Raw genomic sequence first — 18,596 nt, 5'->3', positions numbered from 1 at the left:
CAACAAATTCATAAGGACTTTAAGAACGAAAACTTTATAAAAGATGTAAAAACCCCTATGAATAAAATAACCAAATATTTTTGAGACATAAAAAAATGAATTGAAGGAAATAAAACTTATGTTTACATTAGAGGACATTGTATAATCGGAGACATTACTTGTCTCTGAATTTTATGTAAGTTTATGAAAATTTTTAAGAAATTCTTAACAGTACATAGATTGTAATATTTACATAGTAAAATAAAAAGCCTGAGGTTCTTGAGTTGGAAAATAGACACCTATATATTTTACTTGACTGTTCAGTCCTTGTAGAGAACTCATATGTGTTCTAACCCATATCTATTCTAATCACATCTGTTGCAATCCATATCTGCTGTAATCCACATCCAGGTTCCACTTCGATAACAATTTGTTTTCCTTTTCTCTCAGCTTTTGCTTTCAGTTGGATATGGATGTCTACTTTTCTATGTTTTTCATTTAGGTTTAAATGTAAGAACTGTGTGGATATCACTTGGATTCCTAGGCCCTCAGTGATAACAATAATATAAAGTCGGGCATTTGAGCACTGCAGGAAGCCTCTCCTGGGCCTCTCATCTTGTTTCCCTTATATGCCTGGTATGCACATCTTCAACACCTCTGAAATTTCTACCTTCTTCCTGATTGGGATCCCTGGGATGGAGCCTGCCAACATTTGGATCTCCATCTCCATTTGCCTCATGTACCTTGTTGCCATCCTGGGGAACTGTACCATCCTATTTTTCATAAAAACAGAGACTTCTCTTCATGAACCAATGTACTATTTTCTCTCCATGCTGGCTGTCTCTGACCTTGGGTTGTCTCTCTCTTCTCTGCCTACCATGCTAAGGATATTCTTGTTCAGTGCTCCGGGAATTTCCCCAGATGCCTGTATTGCCCAAGAGTTTTTTATTCATGGATTCTCAGCTATGGAATCATCAATACTTTTCATCATGTCTTTCGATCGTTTTATTGCCATTTATAATCCCCTGAGATATACCTCCATTCTGACCAGTGCCAGAGTCACCAAAATTGGGTTTGCTTTTTCTCTCAAAAGTGTTTTGTTGACCCTCCCTTTCCCTTTCACATTAAAACGTCTTAGGTACTGTAAGAAAAATGTCCTTTCCCATTCCTACTGCCTACATCAGGATGTCATGAAGCTTGCCTGCTCTGACAACAAGGTTAATGTCATCTATGGCTTATTTGTGGCTTTCACAGCCATGTTAGACTTAATATTTATTTTCTTGTCCTATATGCTGATACTGAAAGCAGTATTGAGCATAACATCACAGAAAAAAAGGTTCAAGGTCCTCAATACATGCGTCTCCCACATCTGTGCTGTTCTCATCTTCTATGTTCCCATTATCTCCCTCGCTGTCATCCACCGGTTTGCCAAACACAGTTCCGCAGTTGTGAGGATTATCGTGGCTGATGTTTTCCTCCTGGTACCTCCATTGATGAACCCTATTGTATACTGTGTGAAGAACCAACAGATCAGAAATCTGGTTTTAGGGAAACTGTGTCAGAAACACAGAAATGCTTAACCACACTAAAAACCTAATCAGTTAATGATCTAGAACAAACAGGTTAAAACAATAAGGAATTACACATAGATTAATTACTTTAAAATACCATCTCTCAAATGAAGACTCAACCTTGTAAATTTGTTGGATTAGGATTTCGGATTCTGGCCCTTATGTAAACATAAAATGTATTCTAAGGTTCCACTTTCACCGGTTTGCTTTACCAGTGTTACGAGCACAACATACACTTGCCACTTTTATCATGCTTAGAGTAATATTTTATGTGTCCATTTGAGAATTAACAGTTTACTTTTATATGACAACTGGAGAGGGATTAGAAGTGACAGAGGATTGCTTCTTTTTTTTAAGATATCCCCTTCAACACATCATGTTTACTTTTATGAGATATGTGCATGCCCGCAGGAAAGGAAATTAAGCTGGGCTGTCACACACATACACACACATGAAACCTATGAAACAAATACGCACTCACGCAGAGTTTCAAAAAATAAAAACAAATTCATTCATTAATTTTAGTGTTAATATTTCCTTCCTGAGCATTAAAATATCACTTTCTAAATTATGGAGGGTAGAAAGTTCCTGCCTTTCAGTTTTCTATGGGAGTTTTAATTAATGCCATAACTCATTATACTGTATGTAATTTATTTTTGTCTCTCCCATACAAGAATGTAAAGCCTGATAAAGACTAATCTTCAAAAAATATAACATTATAGTTCTCACAAAGACATAAAATGTTATTAAAGAGCTTGTTTAATTTATTTTTAATGAAAGAACTGGGGAAAAGATTTAATCAGTTCAAAGGAGAACCCATATAGAAGATATATTTGTAGATAGGAATGTTAACATTAATTTGGAGATGAGTATAAATATGACTTCTTCCACCTTGAAGGACACATGCCCACTGACTTTCCACCAGGGAGAATTATGTGCATGTCTACTATTATGAATTACTTTGATTATTGTATTAAAAAAATTAACAACACCAAAATGGAGTCATTTGCCCCCAGGACAGCAAACAACTGCAACTTTAATCCTTACCAGAAATGTGAACTTTATCAGTCAATCTGAAGTTTCCTAATTAGCACTAGTGGAGTTAACTGCCTGATAAAATCTCTGTGTTTCCCCTCAAAAGATGATCTGGCCTGAAACGTTGTTTCCTTTCCTTGGACTTCCGTGCCGCACCCTCCATCTGCCTACAAAATTCTTCATTTTATACAACTTCTTAGAGCATCTCTCTATTAGATAGGATGCTGCCTGATTCAAGAATCTTTCAATAAAGCCAATTAGATCTTTAAATTTACTCAGTTTTGAATTTTTCCTTTTTAACAGCTATTAGTATCTACAACTCTCAGAGCTGGAAAAGAGTTCAAAAGTAATGAAAACAGTCTTCACATAATCAGAATCACATAAAATAATTCAGAAGGGTGTGTTCTAAACATGTAAAGTTTTCCATTGAAGCACACATTTTCCCCTAGAGTCTCCCTCATTTCACTAAAATAGAATTTCTAAGAAAGCTTATTCTTGATTACAAAAAAAGGCTTCCCTCATTAGATCTGGCCTCACTATTTGCACAAATGCAGAAAGAATGTTCATTTACCAGACAGAACTTAAGTTTGCAGTGCTAAAGATTTCCATATAGAATTTCAGATTGGATGTTTAAAAGCTGCTATTGTATGCTGTATGTAGTATAGGGAATTATAACCAATAAATAATCTCCATCAAGTTATTCCTTCAGGTAACTATACATTTGGGCAATATTTCGTTTTCTCAAACTCCCCCAAATATCCTGGCCTGACACAGAAGTGATCTCTCTTACGGGTGCAGATGCTTCCAGGATTCAGGAGCCCAAAGGTCTGTGACGTACCGTGGGTTCTTGGCTTTGCACAGGAAGGAATTCAAAATAGAGGCAGCAGAAAGTGAAAGAGAGTTTGTTAGTGGGGCAGCGGGACAAAGACTACTGCACAGGCAAAGCAGCGCCCGCTCAGTGGGATTGTTTCTTTTATTGAGACTCCTTTAATCGAGGATAAAGCATTCGATAAGAGGAAGAAATAGAATTTTTCCGGAAAAGCAGTGGAGACTTTTCAGAACTCCTTCAGGCATTTTTGACCTTTTAGAACTTTCTGTTTCCAATCATGGTGGCTCTGTGTGTGCCATTCAGCATGCTCGAAACCGGAAAAGCTGGTGTTCATGTTGTTTGTCACCCATCAGACCCAATAAGCAGAGACAGGGATTGAATCTTTATGGGCGCTTTGATCAGATGGTCGGCAATCTCAAAAGATGGTGGGTTTGTACACTAATGGACTGTTTCCGAACAAAAGGACCCATGGGGCGGGGGTGCCCAGATGCTATTGCCGACTCAACGACACCCTCCTTCCCCGGGACCCCTCGGCTGTGGGTCCTTTGCCCACCGCCCTTGGAATTATGGCTCTGAATGGCAGAGTTTGGTGAAAAGGAAAGGAACTATTTATTCCAAAGTTTTACAGGTTTGATTAATGGCTAAATGTCACCCTTAAACCTCAAAATCCCTTCACAACAATCACAGCACACACACCGTCCTGCCTTCACCCCGTTGCCCAGTCAGGCCTGTCAGGAGTACAGTCCTTCAGAAGACAAAGAACAGAAGTCGGGGGCTCGGCTAGGCAGGCCTCTCGCGGGTCTCAGCACCATCCACTGCGTCGCCGCGATCTCCAGCTCTTAATCCATAAGCACGTGGCACCTTCTCCTGGCCCACCAGCAAGAGTCCTCTCTCCCCTCTTTCTTCCTGCGTGGTCTTCACCCTGTTCCCTAGAGTCTGTTCCCTTTGTCTCTCTTGAAGGCCCCAGTCTCTCCTCATCCCTCTCCCAGGTACATTCTGTATTAAGTCCTTTAATCCTTCCTGATTAGCTTTGGTGATATGCAAAAGAACCCTTTGCATATGAGGAATGTAGCTATTCTGTTATTGACATGCAAATTGACTTCTCAATGGCCCTCCTCAAGGCTCCCATCCCCTGTGGCGGCCTGCCTTGGGGTGGGGAGAATATATTTTTCTTGGACAGCCCCATCTCTGGACCCCATTACAAAATACCCTTTGCGGGGGGCCCTGGCTGTGCCCCATTACAGGACCATCTTAAATTCCATTTTAAACTGACCTTTTTTCTAAGGAGAAGGAAAATGTAGGTAAGGGGTTGGAATTTAGGGAAAAAACTTAATCAGATAAAAAGCTACAGCAGTCTTTATCTGTTCCCTGGGCACTGGTCTTTATCTGTACTTTTGGGAGGGGGTCTTTATTTGTGTCCTGGGTAACAAAGGCTCAGATGCTATCTTGATTGCTTGCAGGCCTCCTGAGGCACACAGGTGGAACTGCTTATGGTCTCCCGGAGCCAAAGTGGGTCATACCTTCAGTTCCTGAAACAACAGCTTTTTACATCCATTGATTAATAAGCCTATTAGTTATTACCTGAAACTAAAAATTTTCCAGCATTTGAGTACACCATCATGCTGATGTATCCCCATGAGCATATAATGAGGCTAGGAGTCATCATTAGGTGACATTTGTGGCTGTGTTGGATTGAGCTGGTCTTCTGCTGGTTCTAAGCCATAAATCCATTGGAAGTTGGTCTTACTATCTTCTTGACACTCTCTGTTGCCCTTATAGGTTAAGGCCTTTCATCACATACCTCATCTCATTACCACCTCTGAAAGGTCTGGCCCTACAAACCAAATAACAGGTGCTGGAGAGGAAAAATTTTTATTCTACCCATGCAGGTTCTTTGGCTGGTCTCATAAACAAATTAACATAAAACAGATTAATAGGAAAAAAACAAACAATGTACAGGGGTTTGGGGGGAGCATAAGTCTATAAGGACCATAGGCAGTGAGGATAAAAAGGCTTATATGTTATTTGGAGCTAAAGGAGAAAGAAGAGTAGAGGTCTAAGGCTTCAAAGACAAGGAAGACAATTCGCAGGAGTAAGGGAAGAGGAAATGTTTGGTAAACAACTATTTGCTAGGCCATGCAGAGACAATGGGACACAGTGATCTCTAGTCCCTGCCTAGCTTCCCCTATCCCACCACACCTAGCCTATATCCTTTGTAATCATCTATGGTATTAATATAGTTCCTGGGCCAGGCTCTTTATCTAAATCATTTGAGGCAGTTAAAGAGGAGGTGATAAACTCCTTCTGAGTCTTTTGGGCCTTGATTATCTATAGCTCAAAATAATGGCACATTCTGAAGACATTTGTTCTGAATCCCCATGCCAGATTATCTGGGAGGGCTTTGTCAGCACAGACTCTGAAAAAGTCAACCTTAGTTCTGTAGAAGTGACCAGTTATACCTGACTTAATGAGCAACTTTCATAAGTATGACTTTTCAGGAAAATCCCTGGTGGCATAAATAGTTTTTCAAATTATATTCTAATTAAAGAGAGTACAGGATGATATCTTAAACTTTTATTATTCAGTTATGACTTACTGAAAAAACTAAAATTTGATAATTAATGTTCACGAAATTAAGTTTAAAAGAACTTTAAGTTCTGTACCCAGGTTCGTATAAGTTGAATTTGAAGACATAGATGAACCTGAGTGTAAATGTCTGGGTCCAAGCATAATTTCCAGACAATATTTTAGGCTTGCAAGGTAGTGAACACGATGAGACCAAAGTCAGGGTCTCCAAACTTTAAAGTGGGACCCAGGTAGTATCTGGGTTACAGATGAAGTAAGCTGAACATTCTTTATGGCAAATATAAGATATGTAAAAGGTTGACTGGAAGGTAGGATAGCAGAGTAGGGCAGAAGGACCTGGAAGAAATCTGAACTAACTGATTATATAGAGAAGAAATCAATAAGGCCCTTGCAACATATGAGAGTATAAAATAAATCAAGAAAACAACAAGGTAGTATATTGAGCAATAATCTGGATTCTACTTTATAAAATACTATCAGATTTCCAGTGATCAAGAATTGGTGTGAAAGCAAAACATGTTTGCTGACTTTGTGTTGATCTGCAATATATCCATGAACACTTTGGAATATTTATAATTTTTCAAAGACATGAATACACTATCTTTAATAAAATTGCTTTTATGCCAACACAAAACAGCAGGCAGGCACTTTTATACTGAGATGTATGCATTTTAATTTAAATATTCCCTTTTACCCCTTCTGTCTTTCTACCTGTAAACTAACATTGACCCTCTGGGACTGATGATTCCCTCACTCATAACCAGCAATTAGGACACAGAACTAGTGCCAGAACGAGACAATCACCCATGTGCACTGCCTCCACTTATTTATTTTTCTTTAGTTTTGCATTCTTTTAGGTTCTAGTCAACAAAGATAGTTGATGTCTATTTAACAAATAATAATTAAGAACCAAATGAGCCAGAGCCTCAAAGCAATTCAAAAAAGCGTAAAATATGCCCCGCCCACAGCAAGGTCTCTAAAATTGGAAGAACAGATATCACTAAGTGAACCATGCTTCCTCTGATTGGAACCTAAAGGGGGCAGTTGGGCATGGACAAGGGAAGGTGGTAATAAATGTCCACTTGAGGCCGGGATTACACTGAGATCACTATTACAAGTGACCTGTCCCACACTTGCTCTGTTTTGTGTTCACTCTATGGAGAAAATATCCACGTTATTACTTTTCCTGATGAAATTCAACAATTCCTCTTTTCTGGAGAGCAGTGTATCAGAAGCCTTTCCTTTACCATATCCTGAGGGGTATCCTACAATTTGAGTGTGAACTTTAAGGTCCCATTGAGAGTAACTGTGGAAATCATGGTTAGCACCCCAAACAATAAATACAATCAATTTAATATAAATTTTAACTGTGGTCCTGCTATAACTTTCAGATGCTTTTTACCTAGCTAGTTCATAAAACCTTAGATTGAGGCAGCTAAAAATAGGTGTTTCCTCGCTGCTCTAGTCCAGATATTCTACAGCAAAATAACAACACAATAAGCAAGAATCAAAGGGCTTAATTTAAATTATATTTAAGAAAAAGATTTGACCTCAGGTGGTAAACACCCCATGCAATATACAGAGGATGTATCATAGAGTTGTACACTTGAAACCTGTATACTTTTATTAACTTATGTCACCCCAACACATTTAATGAAAAAAAAAGATAAAAATTTAAAAACAAAGGAAAAAAGGCAAGCTTATTTTATTTCCTCTTGTCACTTCTTAATTTTTTTAATGTATGTTCTTTCCTGGCTCTTTGATGGAAACTGGGGCAGGTGAAGTGAGATTTCAGATAATTTTTAGGTAACAGAAATCTTAAAGTCACTTTAACTTAAAAAAAATAAAATAGACAAGTTCCTGTTGACTGCTTCCATATTCAATCTGAAGATATATATCTTCGCTTCCCAAGCTAAGATCAGTTTCAGACACCATGGTCCCCAGTATGGAAGAGGGTATGTTTGTCTCCTGAACCATTCTTTACTGCCTCCCCTGTTTTCCATTTGACAAAACGCCTAGAAGCTGAAGTGCGAGAGCAAAGCAAGAGACAATGGAGGCAGAGAAACTTTTTACTTGACTAGTCTTGTGATAAGATGGCTTCGGGCTTTCCAAGTTTTGTAGATGTTTAAGGCTCCCTCTTTCTCCTCAGGGCACCTTTGCAACCTTTATAGACTCCCGTGCCGGATCCTCTCACTGCTGCTCTGTTGATGTGCTGTGTCTCTCCTTTAACCAGCTGATCTTTATTCTGCCACCCATGTCCTCGTTGCCTTAACAGGATCTCTTTTTAAATAACCTCAGGTTAACATTCCTATGCTATAGTCCCCATTTGATACCTAAACTTATGTACCTTTAACCTTGCATGGCTGCTCAGCCATCTTAGTTACCTTCAAATTCTCATAGGGACCAGTCAGACTAGTTTATTCTGCATCTCAGTTACACTGAGAACATATCAAGTGTTTTCTTAATAAAAAAGCCATTTCCACACTCTAAGTTGGAAGACTTATTGGAAGTATGGAAGGAAAATATGTAGGTATTTTAGAACGCAGTTTAATTTTACTATCTAACAGCTTGAGATATTATTGCATATCATAAAATTCATATTTTTAGGTGTATAATTCAATGTTTTTTATTGTATTCATAGTGTTACCCAACTGTTACTAGTATCTTATATTACAGTATTTTAATAATCGAATAAGATATTTTATATCCATTAGCAGTCTTTCCCCATGTATCCCTTCCCCTAATCCCTGAAAACTATTAATCTACTCTCTGTCTCTATAGATTTGCAACTATTCTGGAAATTTCATACAAATGGGATAATGCAATATGTCATCTGTGAATGGTTTCTTTTACCTAGCCTAATGTTTTCATACAACATTTGTGTTGTAGCATATGTCCATGTTATACTCATTTTTATTAGCAAATTGTAATCCATTTTTGCAGTATACAGCAGTTTATTTCTTCATTTCATGGAAAATTGAGCTTTATACAAGTTTTTATAAACATATGCTTTCATTACTCTTCAGTATATGTACCTAGGAGCATATAGTATACAAAATTACTGAGTCATACTGTAACTCTATGGTTAAAATTTTGAAAACCAAAAATTATACATGTGTGTGTGTGTGTGTCTGTGTGTACAATTTTTAAAATCTACTAAAATGGGTTCTAAAGTTGGTGAACCATTTCATAATCACAAGCAATGTAGGAGATTTCAAATTTCTCCACATTCTTGCCAACAATTGTAATTGTCATTCTTTTTCATTTTAGCTATTCTATGTGTTTGAAGCTACATCACACTTTAATTTTTACTTGCATTTTTCTAATGGCAAATGATATTAAGGATCTTTACCTCTCATTCCATAGGTGTAATAGTCTTTCATATACTCGTCATACAAGTCCAGATATATGATTTACAAAGATGTTCATTCTGTGAGTTGTCATCACTCTTGGGATTATGTCATCTGACTCACAAAAATGATTGATCAAGTCCAATTTGCATATTTCTTCTGTTTGTGCTTTTGCTGTCCAATCTAACCCCAAGTGACAAAAATTTACCACCAATATCTCCCACTAAGATATTTATTGTTTTAGCTCTTGAGCTAATGCCTATGATACATTCTGAGATCATTTTTGTACCAGGAGTAATATAGGCATCTAACTTTATTTTCATGGATGGGGATATTCAACTGTGCTAGCCCCATGTTTTGAATGAATACTGTTTCTTAAAAGTTTATATTATTCAATAACTACAAATGCAATTGTAGTAGGTAATGTCTTTAAAAGTTTCAAATTTAAATGCACTACTATCTTTAAAAATGCTATAAGAAGTAGAGGCTGTGAAATTCACTGTTTTCTTTCTGCGTGTCAAGTCCAGGAAAAGAATTTGAACTATTTATATCTGCCTGTTGGTGATTACTTGTGCAGATTAATATATTTTCATGTTTTTTTCTCTTAATATCTTACTTATGTGGCTCCTGGTATTGCTCTTATTTACATATTACAAAACATTGTTTTCGTTAGAAGAATTATTGTAAGAAAATGGCTGCAATCTCAAGATTTGTACTGACCAGATGATTAAAGCATACGCACTTGAGCCAATCTATTTAAGCCATTGCAGGAAGGCTCTTCTGAGACCTGCATCCTGATTCTATCACACTCCTGCAATGTCAGTCTTGAACATCTCTGAAGTGGAGATCTCTACCTTCTTCCTCATTGGGATCCCAGGAATGGAACATGCTCACATTTGGGTCTCCAGCCCCATTTACCTCACATACCTCACTGCCATCCTGGGGACCTGCAGCATCCTCGTTTTCATAAAAACAAAGAACTCTCTGCATGAGCCTATGTATTATCTCCTCTCCAGGTTGACCTTTTCTGACCTCAAACTATGCATTTCCTCGCTTCCAACCACTCTGAGAACCATCCTGTCCAATGCCACTGGAATTTCCCCCGATGCCTGCTATGCACGCGAGTTTTTCATTCATTGATTCTCAGCTATGGAGTCATCAGTTCTTACTATCATGTCCATGGATCACTTTATAGCCATCTACCATCCTCTGAAATATGCCTCCATGTTGTCTAGTGCCAGAATCTTTAAAATTGGCTTTATGCTTCCTTCACGAAGTTTTGTTTGTCCTCCTTTTCCCCTTTATTCTGAAATGATTGAGATTCTGTAAGAAAAGCCTTCTATGTCACTCCTATTGTCTCCATCAGGACGTCAGGAAGCTGGCCTGTTCAGACAACAGGGTCAGATTCATCTGTGGCCTGTTTGTGGCTCTAACAGCTATGGTAGAGTTGGTGTGCATTTCTGCGTCTTACGTGCTCACCTTGAAAACTGTATCAGGCGAAGCCTCACACAAAGGCCGCCTCAAGGTTCTCAATGCCTGTGTCTCCCACATTAGTGCTGTGCTCATTTTCTATATACTTATTATCACCTTGGCTGCCTTTACTCCCTTTGCCAAAAATGATTACCAGTTATTGGGGTCATCGTAATGGATATCTTCCTTCTGGTTCTCCCACTAATGAACCCCATTGTACACTCTGTGAAGAGTCAGCCGATGAGGAATCGGATCCTGGTGAAATTACGTGACAAACAAGGTTGATGAAAAAATTCGGCTGTAAAAAAGCCCAGCTAAGTTGGAAATTTCTGAACAATGTGGGACTCTAAAGATAGTAATGAAAGAATAAAAAGTGCTCACATTCATACACAACATATACTCAGTAGGCCCATAAAACGTCAATTTATTGGTTTAATTAAACAGCAACAACAATCTAGGTTAGATGATTTAGGACAGAGGGTAAGAGTTATTACCTTGTAACTAAATGTTAAAAAGAAAACCACAAAACCAAAATGGCATCACTCATGCTATGGTACCCAAGGTAGATTTAATACCTGATCTAATGGTACTTTAAACCTTTCCTAGAAATATAATTTTATCAGCCCCTCTAGAATTTTCTGATCAAGCACCAATAAGGTAACCTGGCAAGTGGGCCCTCTTCATCCCCTCACCCTCTATAGAAAGAAGAGACAATCTGCATGATAGAAGCCTTCTTGTTTGCTCCCCGCTACCCCTAGAAAAAAAGAAGTCCTGGTCTAAACATCATCCTTTATCTTCTTCTGCTACTGTGTCCCTTGCCCACCCTTTTGTCTATGAAAACCTTCCATTTTGTACAAAGCCTTGGAGTGCCCTTCTGGTAACTAGGCAGGATGCTTCCAGATTCATGAATTGCTTAATAAAGTCTATTAGATCTTCAAGTTTACTTGTTTGAATTCTGTTTTTTCAATAAGTTGTACATCCTTTTTCTGATTTTTCTCTCTATGCAATCAGTTATATAATAACTTTAGCCATAGCAGTAAAGTCCTATTTAAGATTAAAGAGATTTAAATGTACTATTTTAAAGAAAAATTTTAAAAAGTAAAATAACATGTTTATTTAGGAAAAGCAAATATTACTCTAATGATCTTTTCCTCATTTAGTTCCCTTTAACATATGAAACAGTATTATTTTTATTGTCTACATCCTCAATGTGCAAGTGATTTTAGAAGCCGATATTAACTTCTGTTTTTGTCATTATCCAGCGAACTACCTGTAACATACTAGTTGTTTATTAAAAACTTTAAGATTATAATCAATATTAAAGATATGAATAAAATGTATGATAATAAAACCAAAGAAGCATTTAAACTGCATCTTGAAAACCCCATTTATATAGAGGTGACTTACTATACAAATTAATTACTTGGGACAGAAAAAATATATACACAAATGAAAATAGTTCTTGCATTCACTTAAAAATGGAATAAAATCATGTGTGTGTGTGAGTGTGTGTGTGTGCGCGTGTATGGAGAGAGAGAGAGAGAATATACTCAGCCCTTCACTATGAAGTTCCCTGAATGAATTTAATTCAAACTCACTCTGAAAACCAGTAAGTCAGTTTTAGTATAATACACACTCCATTGCAAGTAACAACAAAACACACAATGTTGTCTTTAAAACTCAAGCCATTTTTAGGTAAGATGTTGTCATAAAGGCTCACAGCTATGAAGGGAAAGGTGTAGGAACCTGACAAGCTCCACCATGCTTAGGTGCTGGAAACAGATCCTTAGCACCGCTAACTCTCATTCCCTTTGCCTCTCCTCCCTGCTTCTCTCAGTGTTCTGAATGAAGCTAACCCATGCGGTGTGGTAAATGGTCACAGGTTGGATAAATACTCGGTGGGGACACTTCTTACATCTAAACTAACAGAGAGGAGAGAACGGTTACAATCAGCTCCACTTAAAGGTCTAGGGAAAAATTGAATATAGCTTTCTTAGCATCCTAAAGCAGAACTGATCGCTATACTCAGATATAAATTTAATGTGATTGACAAAAATGGGCCTGTGTAAATCGCTACGCCACTACCTTCCTCATTGTGACCATGGTATACAAAGGAAGCATTCGACTTTCAGAAAGGTTGAAGAAGTGGCTTTGGACAGGATTATACCCCCAAAATGTAAATAAATAAAAATAAACAAACCTAGTAGTTGTCTATTAGAGTTACCAAAAATGGCAGAATAACATTAGGGAGAAATGACACTGCAAAGATATCACTTAAGAAAAATTATTATTAAGATTAGGTATCTTAATAATCAACCAACACAGTAGTTGTAGGGCTTTTATTGGTAGTTCTTTGAGAATGCAGTACATACATCATTGGACTACATTAGTGATTACCAATGTATTTGGACAATAAAGTGAACTTTAGGGTGCTATTCTTAAGAAAGAGACAGATACCCAGGTATATGTAATTTTAACTAATAATTCCTGTACTGTATAAAAGCCATGAAAAACCCTCCTCTTGGTCTTGGCAAGGCATTGGAATCCCCACAGCGTTGGGGAGCTTTTAAGTCTGAATCATAAAGTAACATCACAGACCAATTAATCAGAATGCAAAATTATTTTTAATCGGTTCCTCTGTGGATGTATATTAAAGTTGTTTCCAAATTGTGGCTGTAAAATTCCAACAAACAGCCTTAGAGATGTTTGCTTGAATAGAACCTTAGTTTTCTAAAACAGTGATTTTTACATCACAGGTTAGGCATTTATTTACCTATAGTAGATACAAGCAATGCCAAGCTGTATTTTAGCGAATAACTTGCCAAGTATGAGAGTTCCAGTTTCTTCACATTTTCACTTGAATTTAGGTTTGTTGATCCTTCCAATATTAATCTTTCTAGTATGTATGCTATAATATCTACTTATAATATTAATTTGAATTTTTTCTTAATTCAAATTGATAGTGCCAGTTCAAGTACACTGTGCATTTTTATGATATTTTATTTACTAATTTGTAGGAATTCTTTATATATCCTTTGTCAGATGTGTATAATGAAAATATTTATTCTCTGTGGGTTGTTTGTATTTTCATCCACTTAAAAGTGTCTTGTTTTTTAAAAAAGATTTTCTTTATTTTTAGAGGGAGGGAGAAAAAGAGGGAGAGAAACATCAATGCGTGGGTTGTCTCTCCTGTGTGCCCTACTGGGAACCTGGCTTGCAGCCCAAGCACATGTGCTGACTGGGAATCAAACAGGAGACGCTTTGGTTCTCAGGCCAGAGCTCAATCCACTGAGCCACACCAGCCAGGGCTCTTAGAAATGTCTTTTAATGTAATATCAGAAATGAAAGAGGAGAAATAACAACTCATACCACAGAAATACAAATGATCATCAGAAACTATTATGAACAACTATATGCCAAGAAATTTGAAAATCTTGATGAAATGGACAAATTTTTAGAAAAGTATAATCTTCCAACACTGAAGGAGGAAGAAACAGAAAGCTTTAACAGACCGATAACAGCTGGGGAAATTGAAGTAGTCATCAAGAAACTCTGGCACACAAAAGCCCAGGGCCAGACGCTTTCACAGGAGAATTTTACAAAACATTTAAGGAAGAGCTAACCCCTGTCCTTCTCAGACTATTCCAAAAAATCCAAGCGGAGGGAAGACTCCCAGACTCTTTCTATGAGGCCAGGATCACCCTGAACCCAAAACCAGATAAAGACCCTACAAAGAAAGAAAACGACAGGCCAATTTCTCTGATGAACATGGATGCTAAAATCCTCAACAAAATATTGGCAAACCGCATCCAGCAATACATTAAAAAGATTATCCACCACAATCAAGTAGGATTCATCCCAGGCACGCACGGATGGTTCAATATACGCAAATCAGTAAACGTGATACATCACATAAATAAAAGAAAAGACAAAAACCACATGATCATCTCGATAGATGCAGAAAAAGCATTTGACAAGGAACAGCACCCATTTATGATCAAAACTCTCAGCAAAATGGGAATAAATGGGGCATTCCTCAACATAATAAAGGCCATATATGAAAAACCTACAGCCAATATCATACTCAATGGGCAAAAACTGAAAGCTTTCCCACTAAGATCAGGAACACGACAAGGATGTCCGCTCTCACCGCTTCTTTTCAACATCGTATTGGAAGTCCTAGCCACAGCGGTCAGACAAGAGAAAGAGATAAAAGGCATCCAAATAGGAAAGGAGGAAGTAAAGCTATCATTGTTTGCAGATGACATGATAGTGTACATAGAGAACCCTGTAGACTCCACCAAAGAACTCCTCAAGCTAATAAGTGAATTTGGCAAAACAGCAGGATACAAAGTCAACATTCAGAAATCAAAGGCATTTTTGTACACCAGCAATGCAATACAAGAAGAAGAAATCAGAGAAAAAATACTATCCGATATAGCAAGAAGAAAAATAAAGTACCTAGGCATAAATTTAACCAAAGACATAAAAGACCTGTATGCAGAAATATATAACATTGAAAAAAGAAATTAAGGAAGACATAAATAAATGGAAGCATATACCGTGCTCATGGATTGGAAGAATTAATATCCTCAAAATGTCCATACTACCCAAAGCAATTTATAGATTCAACACAATCTTATTAAGATACCAATGACACATTTCACAGAAATAGAACAGACATTTCAAAAATTTATATGGAACCATAAACGACCCCGAATAGCCGCAGCAATTTTGAGAAAAAACACAAAGTAGGAGGGATCACAATACCGGACATCAAACTCTACTACAAAGCCACTATACTCAAAACAATCTGGTACTGGCACAAGAACAGACCCATAGACCAGTGGAACAGAATAGAAAGCCCAGAAATAAGCCCAGGTCTCTATGGACATCTAATATTTGACAAAGAGGGCAGAGCATAATATGGAGCAATATTAGCCTCTTCAACAAATGGTGTTGAGAGATGGACGGCTACATGCAAAAAATTGAAATTGGATCATTAGCTGACACCATATACAAATATAAACTCAAGATGGATAAAAGACTTAAATATAAGTCACAACACCATCAAAGTCCTAGAGGAGAACATTGGCAGGAAACTCTCAGATATCCCACACAGCAATTTTTTCACCAATATGTCTCCTAAAGCAAGGGACATAAAGGAAAGAATAAACAAGTGGGACCTCATCAAAATAAGAAGCTTCTGCACAGCAAAAGAAAACATCAGCACACTGAAAAGGGAGCCAACTATATGGGAAAATATATTCGCTAATGATACATCAGATAGAGGTTTGACCTCCAAGATATATAAAGAACTCACTCGACTCCACTCCAAGAAGACAAACGATCCAATCCAAAAATGGGCAAAGGACCTGGGCAGACGCTTTTCCAAGGATGAAAGGCATGCAGAGGGCCCAGAGGCATTTGAAAGGATGCTCAACATCACTAGCCATCAGAGAAATGCAGATCAAAACCACCATGAGGTACCACTTCGCACCGGTCAGAATGGCCATCATAAACAGATCCACAAACAACAGGTGCTGGCGAGGCTGTGGAGAAAAGGAAACCCTAGTCCACTGTTGGTGGGAATGCAGACTGGTGCAGCCACTGTGGAAGGCGGTCTGGAGTTTCCTCAAAAAGCTGAAAATGGAACTGCCTTATGATCCAGTGATTCCCCTGCTGGGACTATACCCTAAGAACACCAAAACGCCAATACAAAAGAACCTATGCACCCCAATTTCATAGCAGCAGAATTTACAATAGCCAAGTGTTGGAAGCAACCTAAATGCCCATCAGTAGATGATTGGATCAAAAAATTATGGTACATATACACAATGGAATACTACGCAGCAGAAAGGAAAAAAGAACTACTAAACTTCGCGACAGCGTGAATGGAACTGGAGAGCATTATGCTAAGCGAAATAAGCCAGGGGGCAAAATACAAATACCATATGATCTCACCTATAAGCAGAACCTAACCAACAATACAAAGATGCAAGGAAAATATGACCAACAACACTGAAAGGAAAAGAAATCAACAGAGACAAGAAGGAAGGAGGGAGGGGCGGGCAGGGAAAGGGAAGGGAAGGGGAAAGTCAAGGAACATATAGCAAGGACTCATGGACAAAACCAAAGGGGAAAAGCTGAGGGATGGAAGGAGGGAGGGAGCAAGGGAAAGTGGTGGGGGGTAGGCAGAGACAAATGTATTTAAAAATAAATAAATAAAAAAAGAGAGACATTCACAGGTGAAAATAATGCAAAAAAAAAAAGAAGTAATCTTAACTATAATCTGTAAATAGTTAGCTGCAAAATAGTCATGGCTAAATGGTAATGAAAAAATATAGTAAAGATTATATATTTTAAAAAAGAGCAATTTGTAACAAATATAAAAATAACATTTTATTATTAATTGTGGCAGTATAAAATACATTTTGAATTTTTGCATAATAAAGAAAATCAATACTATGACTATAATCAAGAAAGTAAATGAGCCTTTAGATAGCAGTGTTTAATGCAGTATAATTACATAGGTAATTAGAATAACAACGTTGTAACAGGACAGATCTAGGAATTCTTATCAAAGAAAGAGCAGTATAGAAGTTAGCTGTAGCTGACATAGAATGTAATGAATATATGATGTAAAAACCATTAGTTTCTTACTATTATTAAATAATGAAAATGTACAATATGTATTCAATTGAACAATGTTGAGAAATGAATTTTAACAAATAAAATTCCTGTTAAATGACATATAAAAGAGAAAAAAAAGAAATGTATTTTAATGAATAGAATTTCTTTCTTTAAATTAATGGTCAGTAATGAATTATTATTGTTTCAGAATTCACCTTTTTATGAGTAATTTTTCCAAGGCCATGAAGATAGAACTATAATTTTTCTTATGCAAACTTTTCATGTAATACCTTAAATTTATTATCCAACTTAAATTATTCTTTTTATGCATCTCATGATTTTTTCTTTATTTATATATAAACTGTTCCATTCTGAGTATCCTTTCCTCCCCCTACTGATTCATATCACTGTCATAAATCAAGTGACACCACATGTATGTGTCAATATCTAAATTCTGTTTTATTCCATTAACCTATTTGTCGATTCTTGTGTTAATAGTACCACACTGATTAATAAATGTAGCTTTAGAATTAATCATGAAATCTAATGGTGTAATGCATCCAACTTTTTTCTTACTCTACATTTTCTAGGTCTTTGAATTTTAATATAGATTTTATAATCAACGTGTAAATTTTCACAATAAAATCTACGAGAATTTCACGAGAAATGTGCTGAGCCAATACATTATTTTGGGAAGATTGCCATCTTAACAATATAGTCTTTTTCAGTAAATAAACATGGCATATCTATTCATTTATTTAGGTCTTGAAATTCTCTGCAATATTTTGGAGTTTTTAGTTTAGAATCTTAAAAGTTTTTTATCACATTTATTTATATATATATGATGTTTTGAGCCTATTTTAAAATTTAATTGCAGGTTTTTTAAATTATGCAGAATTTCAGTTTTGTATATTGTTTTTGTAATCAGCCAGCTTTTCAAATTTCACTTGTATTTAATGTTTATAGACTTTATATATAAAATTTTATCACTTGACATTAAAGTTGTTTTTACTTTATCTTTTTTGTTACACTTCCATTTCCTTTTTTGTTTTGTTTTTCTTTCTGTATTACTCTGCCTTGGACATCTCATACTATTTGAGCAGAATACCAATAGATATTCTTGACTTTTCCTGACATCAATGA

The 18,596-nt window shown here is 36.9% G+C and overlaps 1 protein-coding gene and 1 pseudogene across 1 annotated transcript; both read left to right on the top strand.

Moving 5' to 3' along the window:
- The first annotated feature begins 617 nt into the window (after nt 1-617).
- Nucleotides 618-1,559, top strand: LOC129076415 (olfactory receptor 51A7-like). The gene has a single exon (XM_054580597.1). It carries the CDS (start codon nt 618-620, stop codon nt 1,557-1,559), a length of 942 nt encoding a protein of 313 aa, XP_054436572.1.
- Nucleotides 1,560-10,166: 8,607 nt separating this feature from the next.
- LOC129076414 (olfactory receptor 51A7-like) lies at nt 10,167-11,105 on the top strand (annotated as a pseudogene).
- The last annotated feature ends 7,491 nt before the right edge of the window (nt 11,106-18,596 follow it).

This window comes from Pteronotus mesoamericanus, unplaced genomic scaffold, assembly GCF_021234165.1.
Source record: "Pteronotus mesoamericanus isolate MK-2021 breed Mesoamerican mustached bat unplaced genomic scaffold, CSHL_Meso_final contig_591, whole genome shotgun sequence".
NCBI lineage: Eukaryota > Metazoa > Chordata > Mammalia > Chiroptera > Mormoopidae > Pteronotus > Pteronotus mesoamericanus.
Note: the sequence above shows the minus strand (reverse complement) of the source record. Positions and strands in the feature narration are given on the sequence as shown.

What these genes read in the sequence shown, in the direction of transcription:
- LOC129076415 (XM_054580597.1), top strand. Translation starts at nt 618, where the DNA reads ATGCACATCTTCAACACCTCTGAAATTTCTACCTTCTTCCTGATTGGG.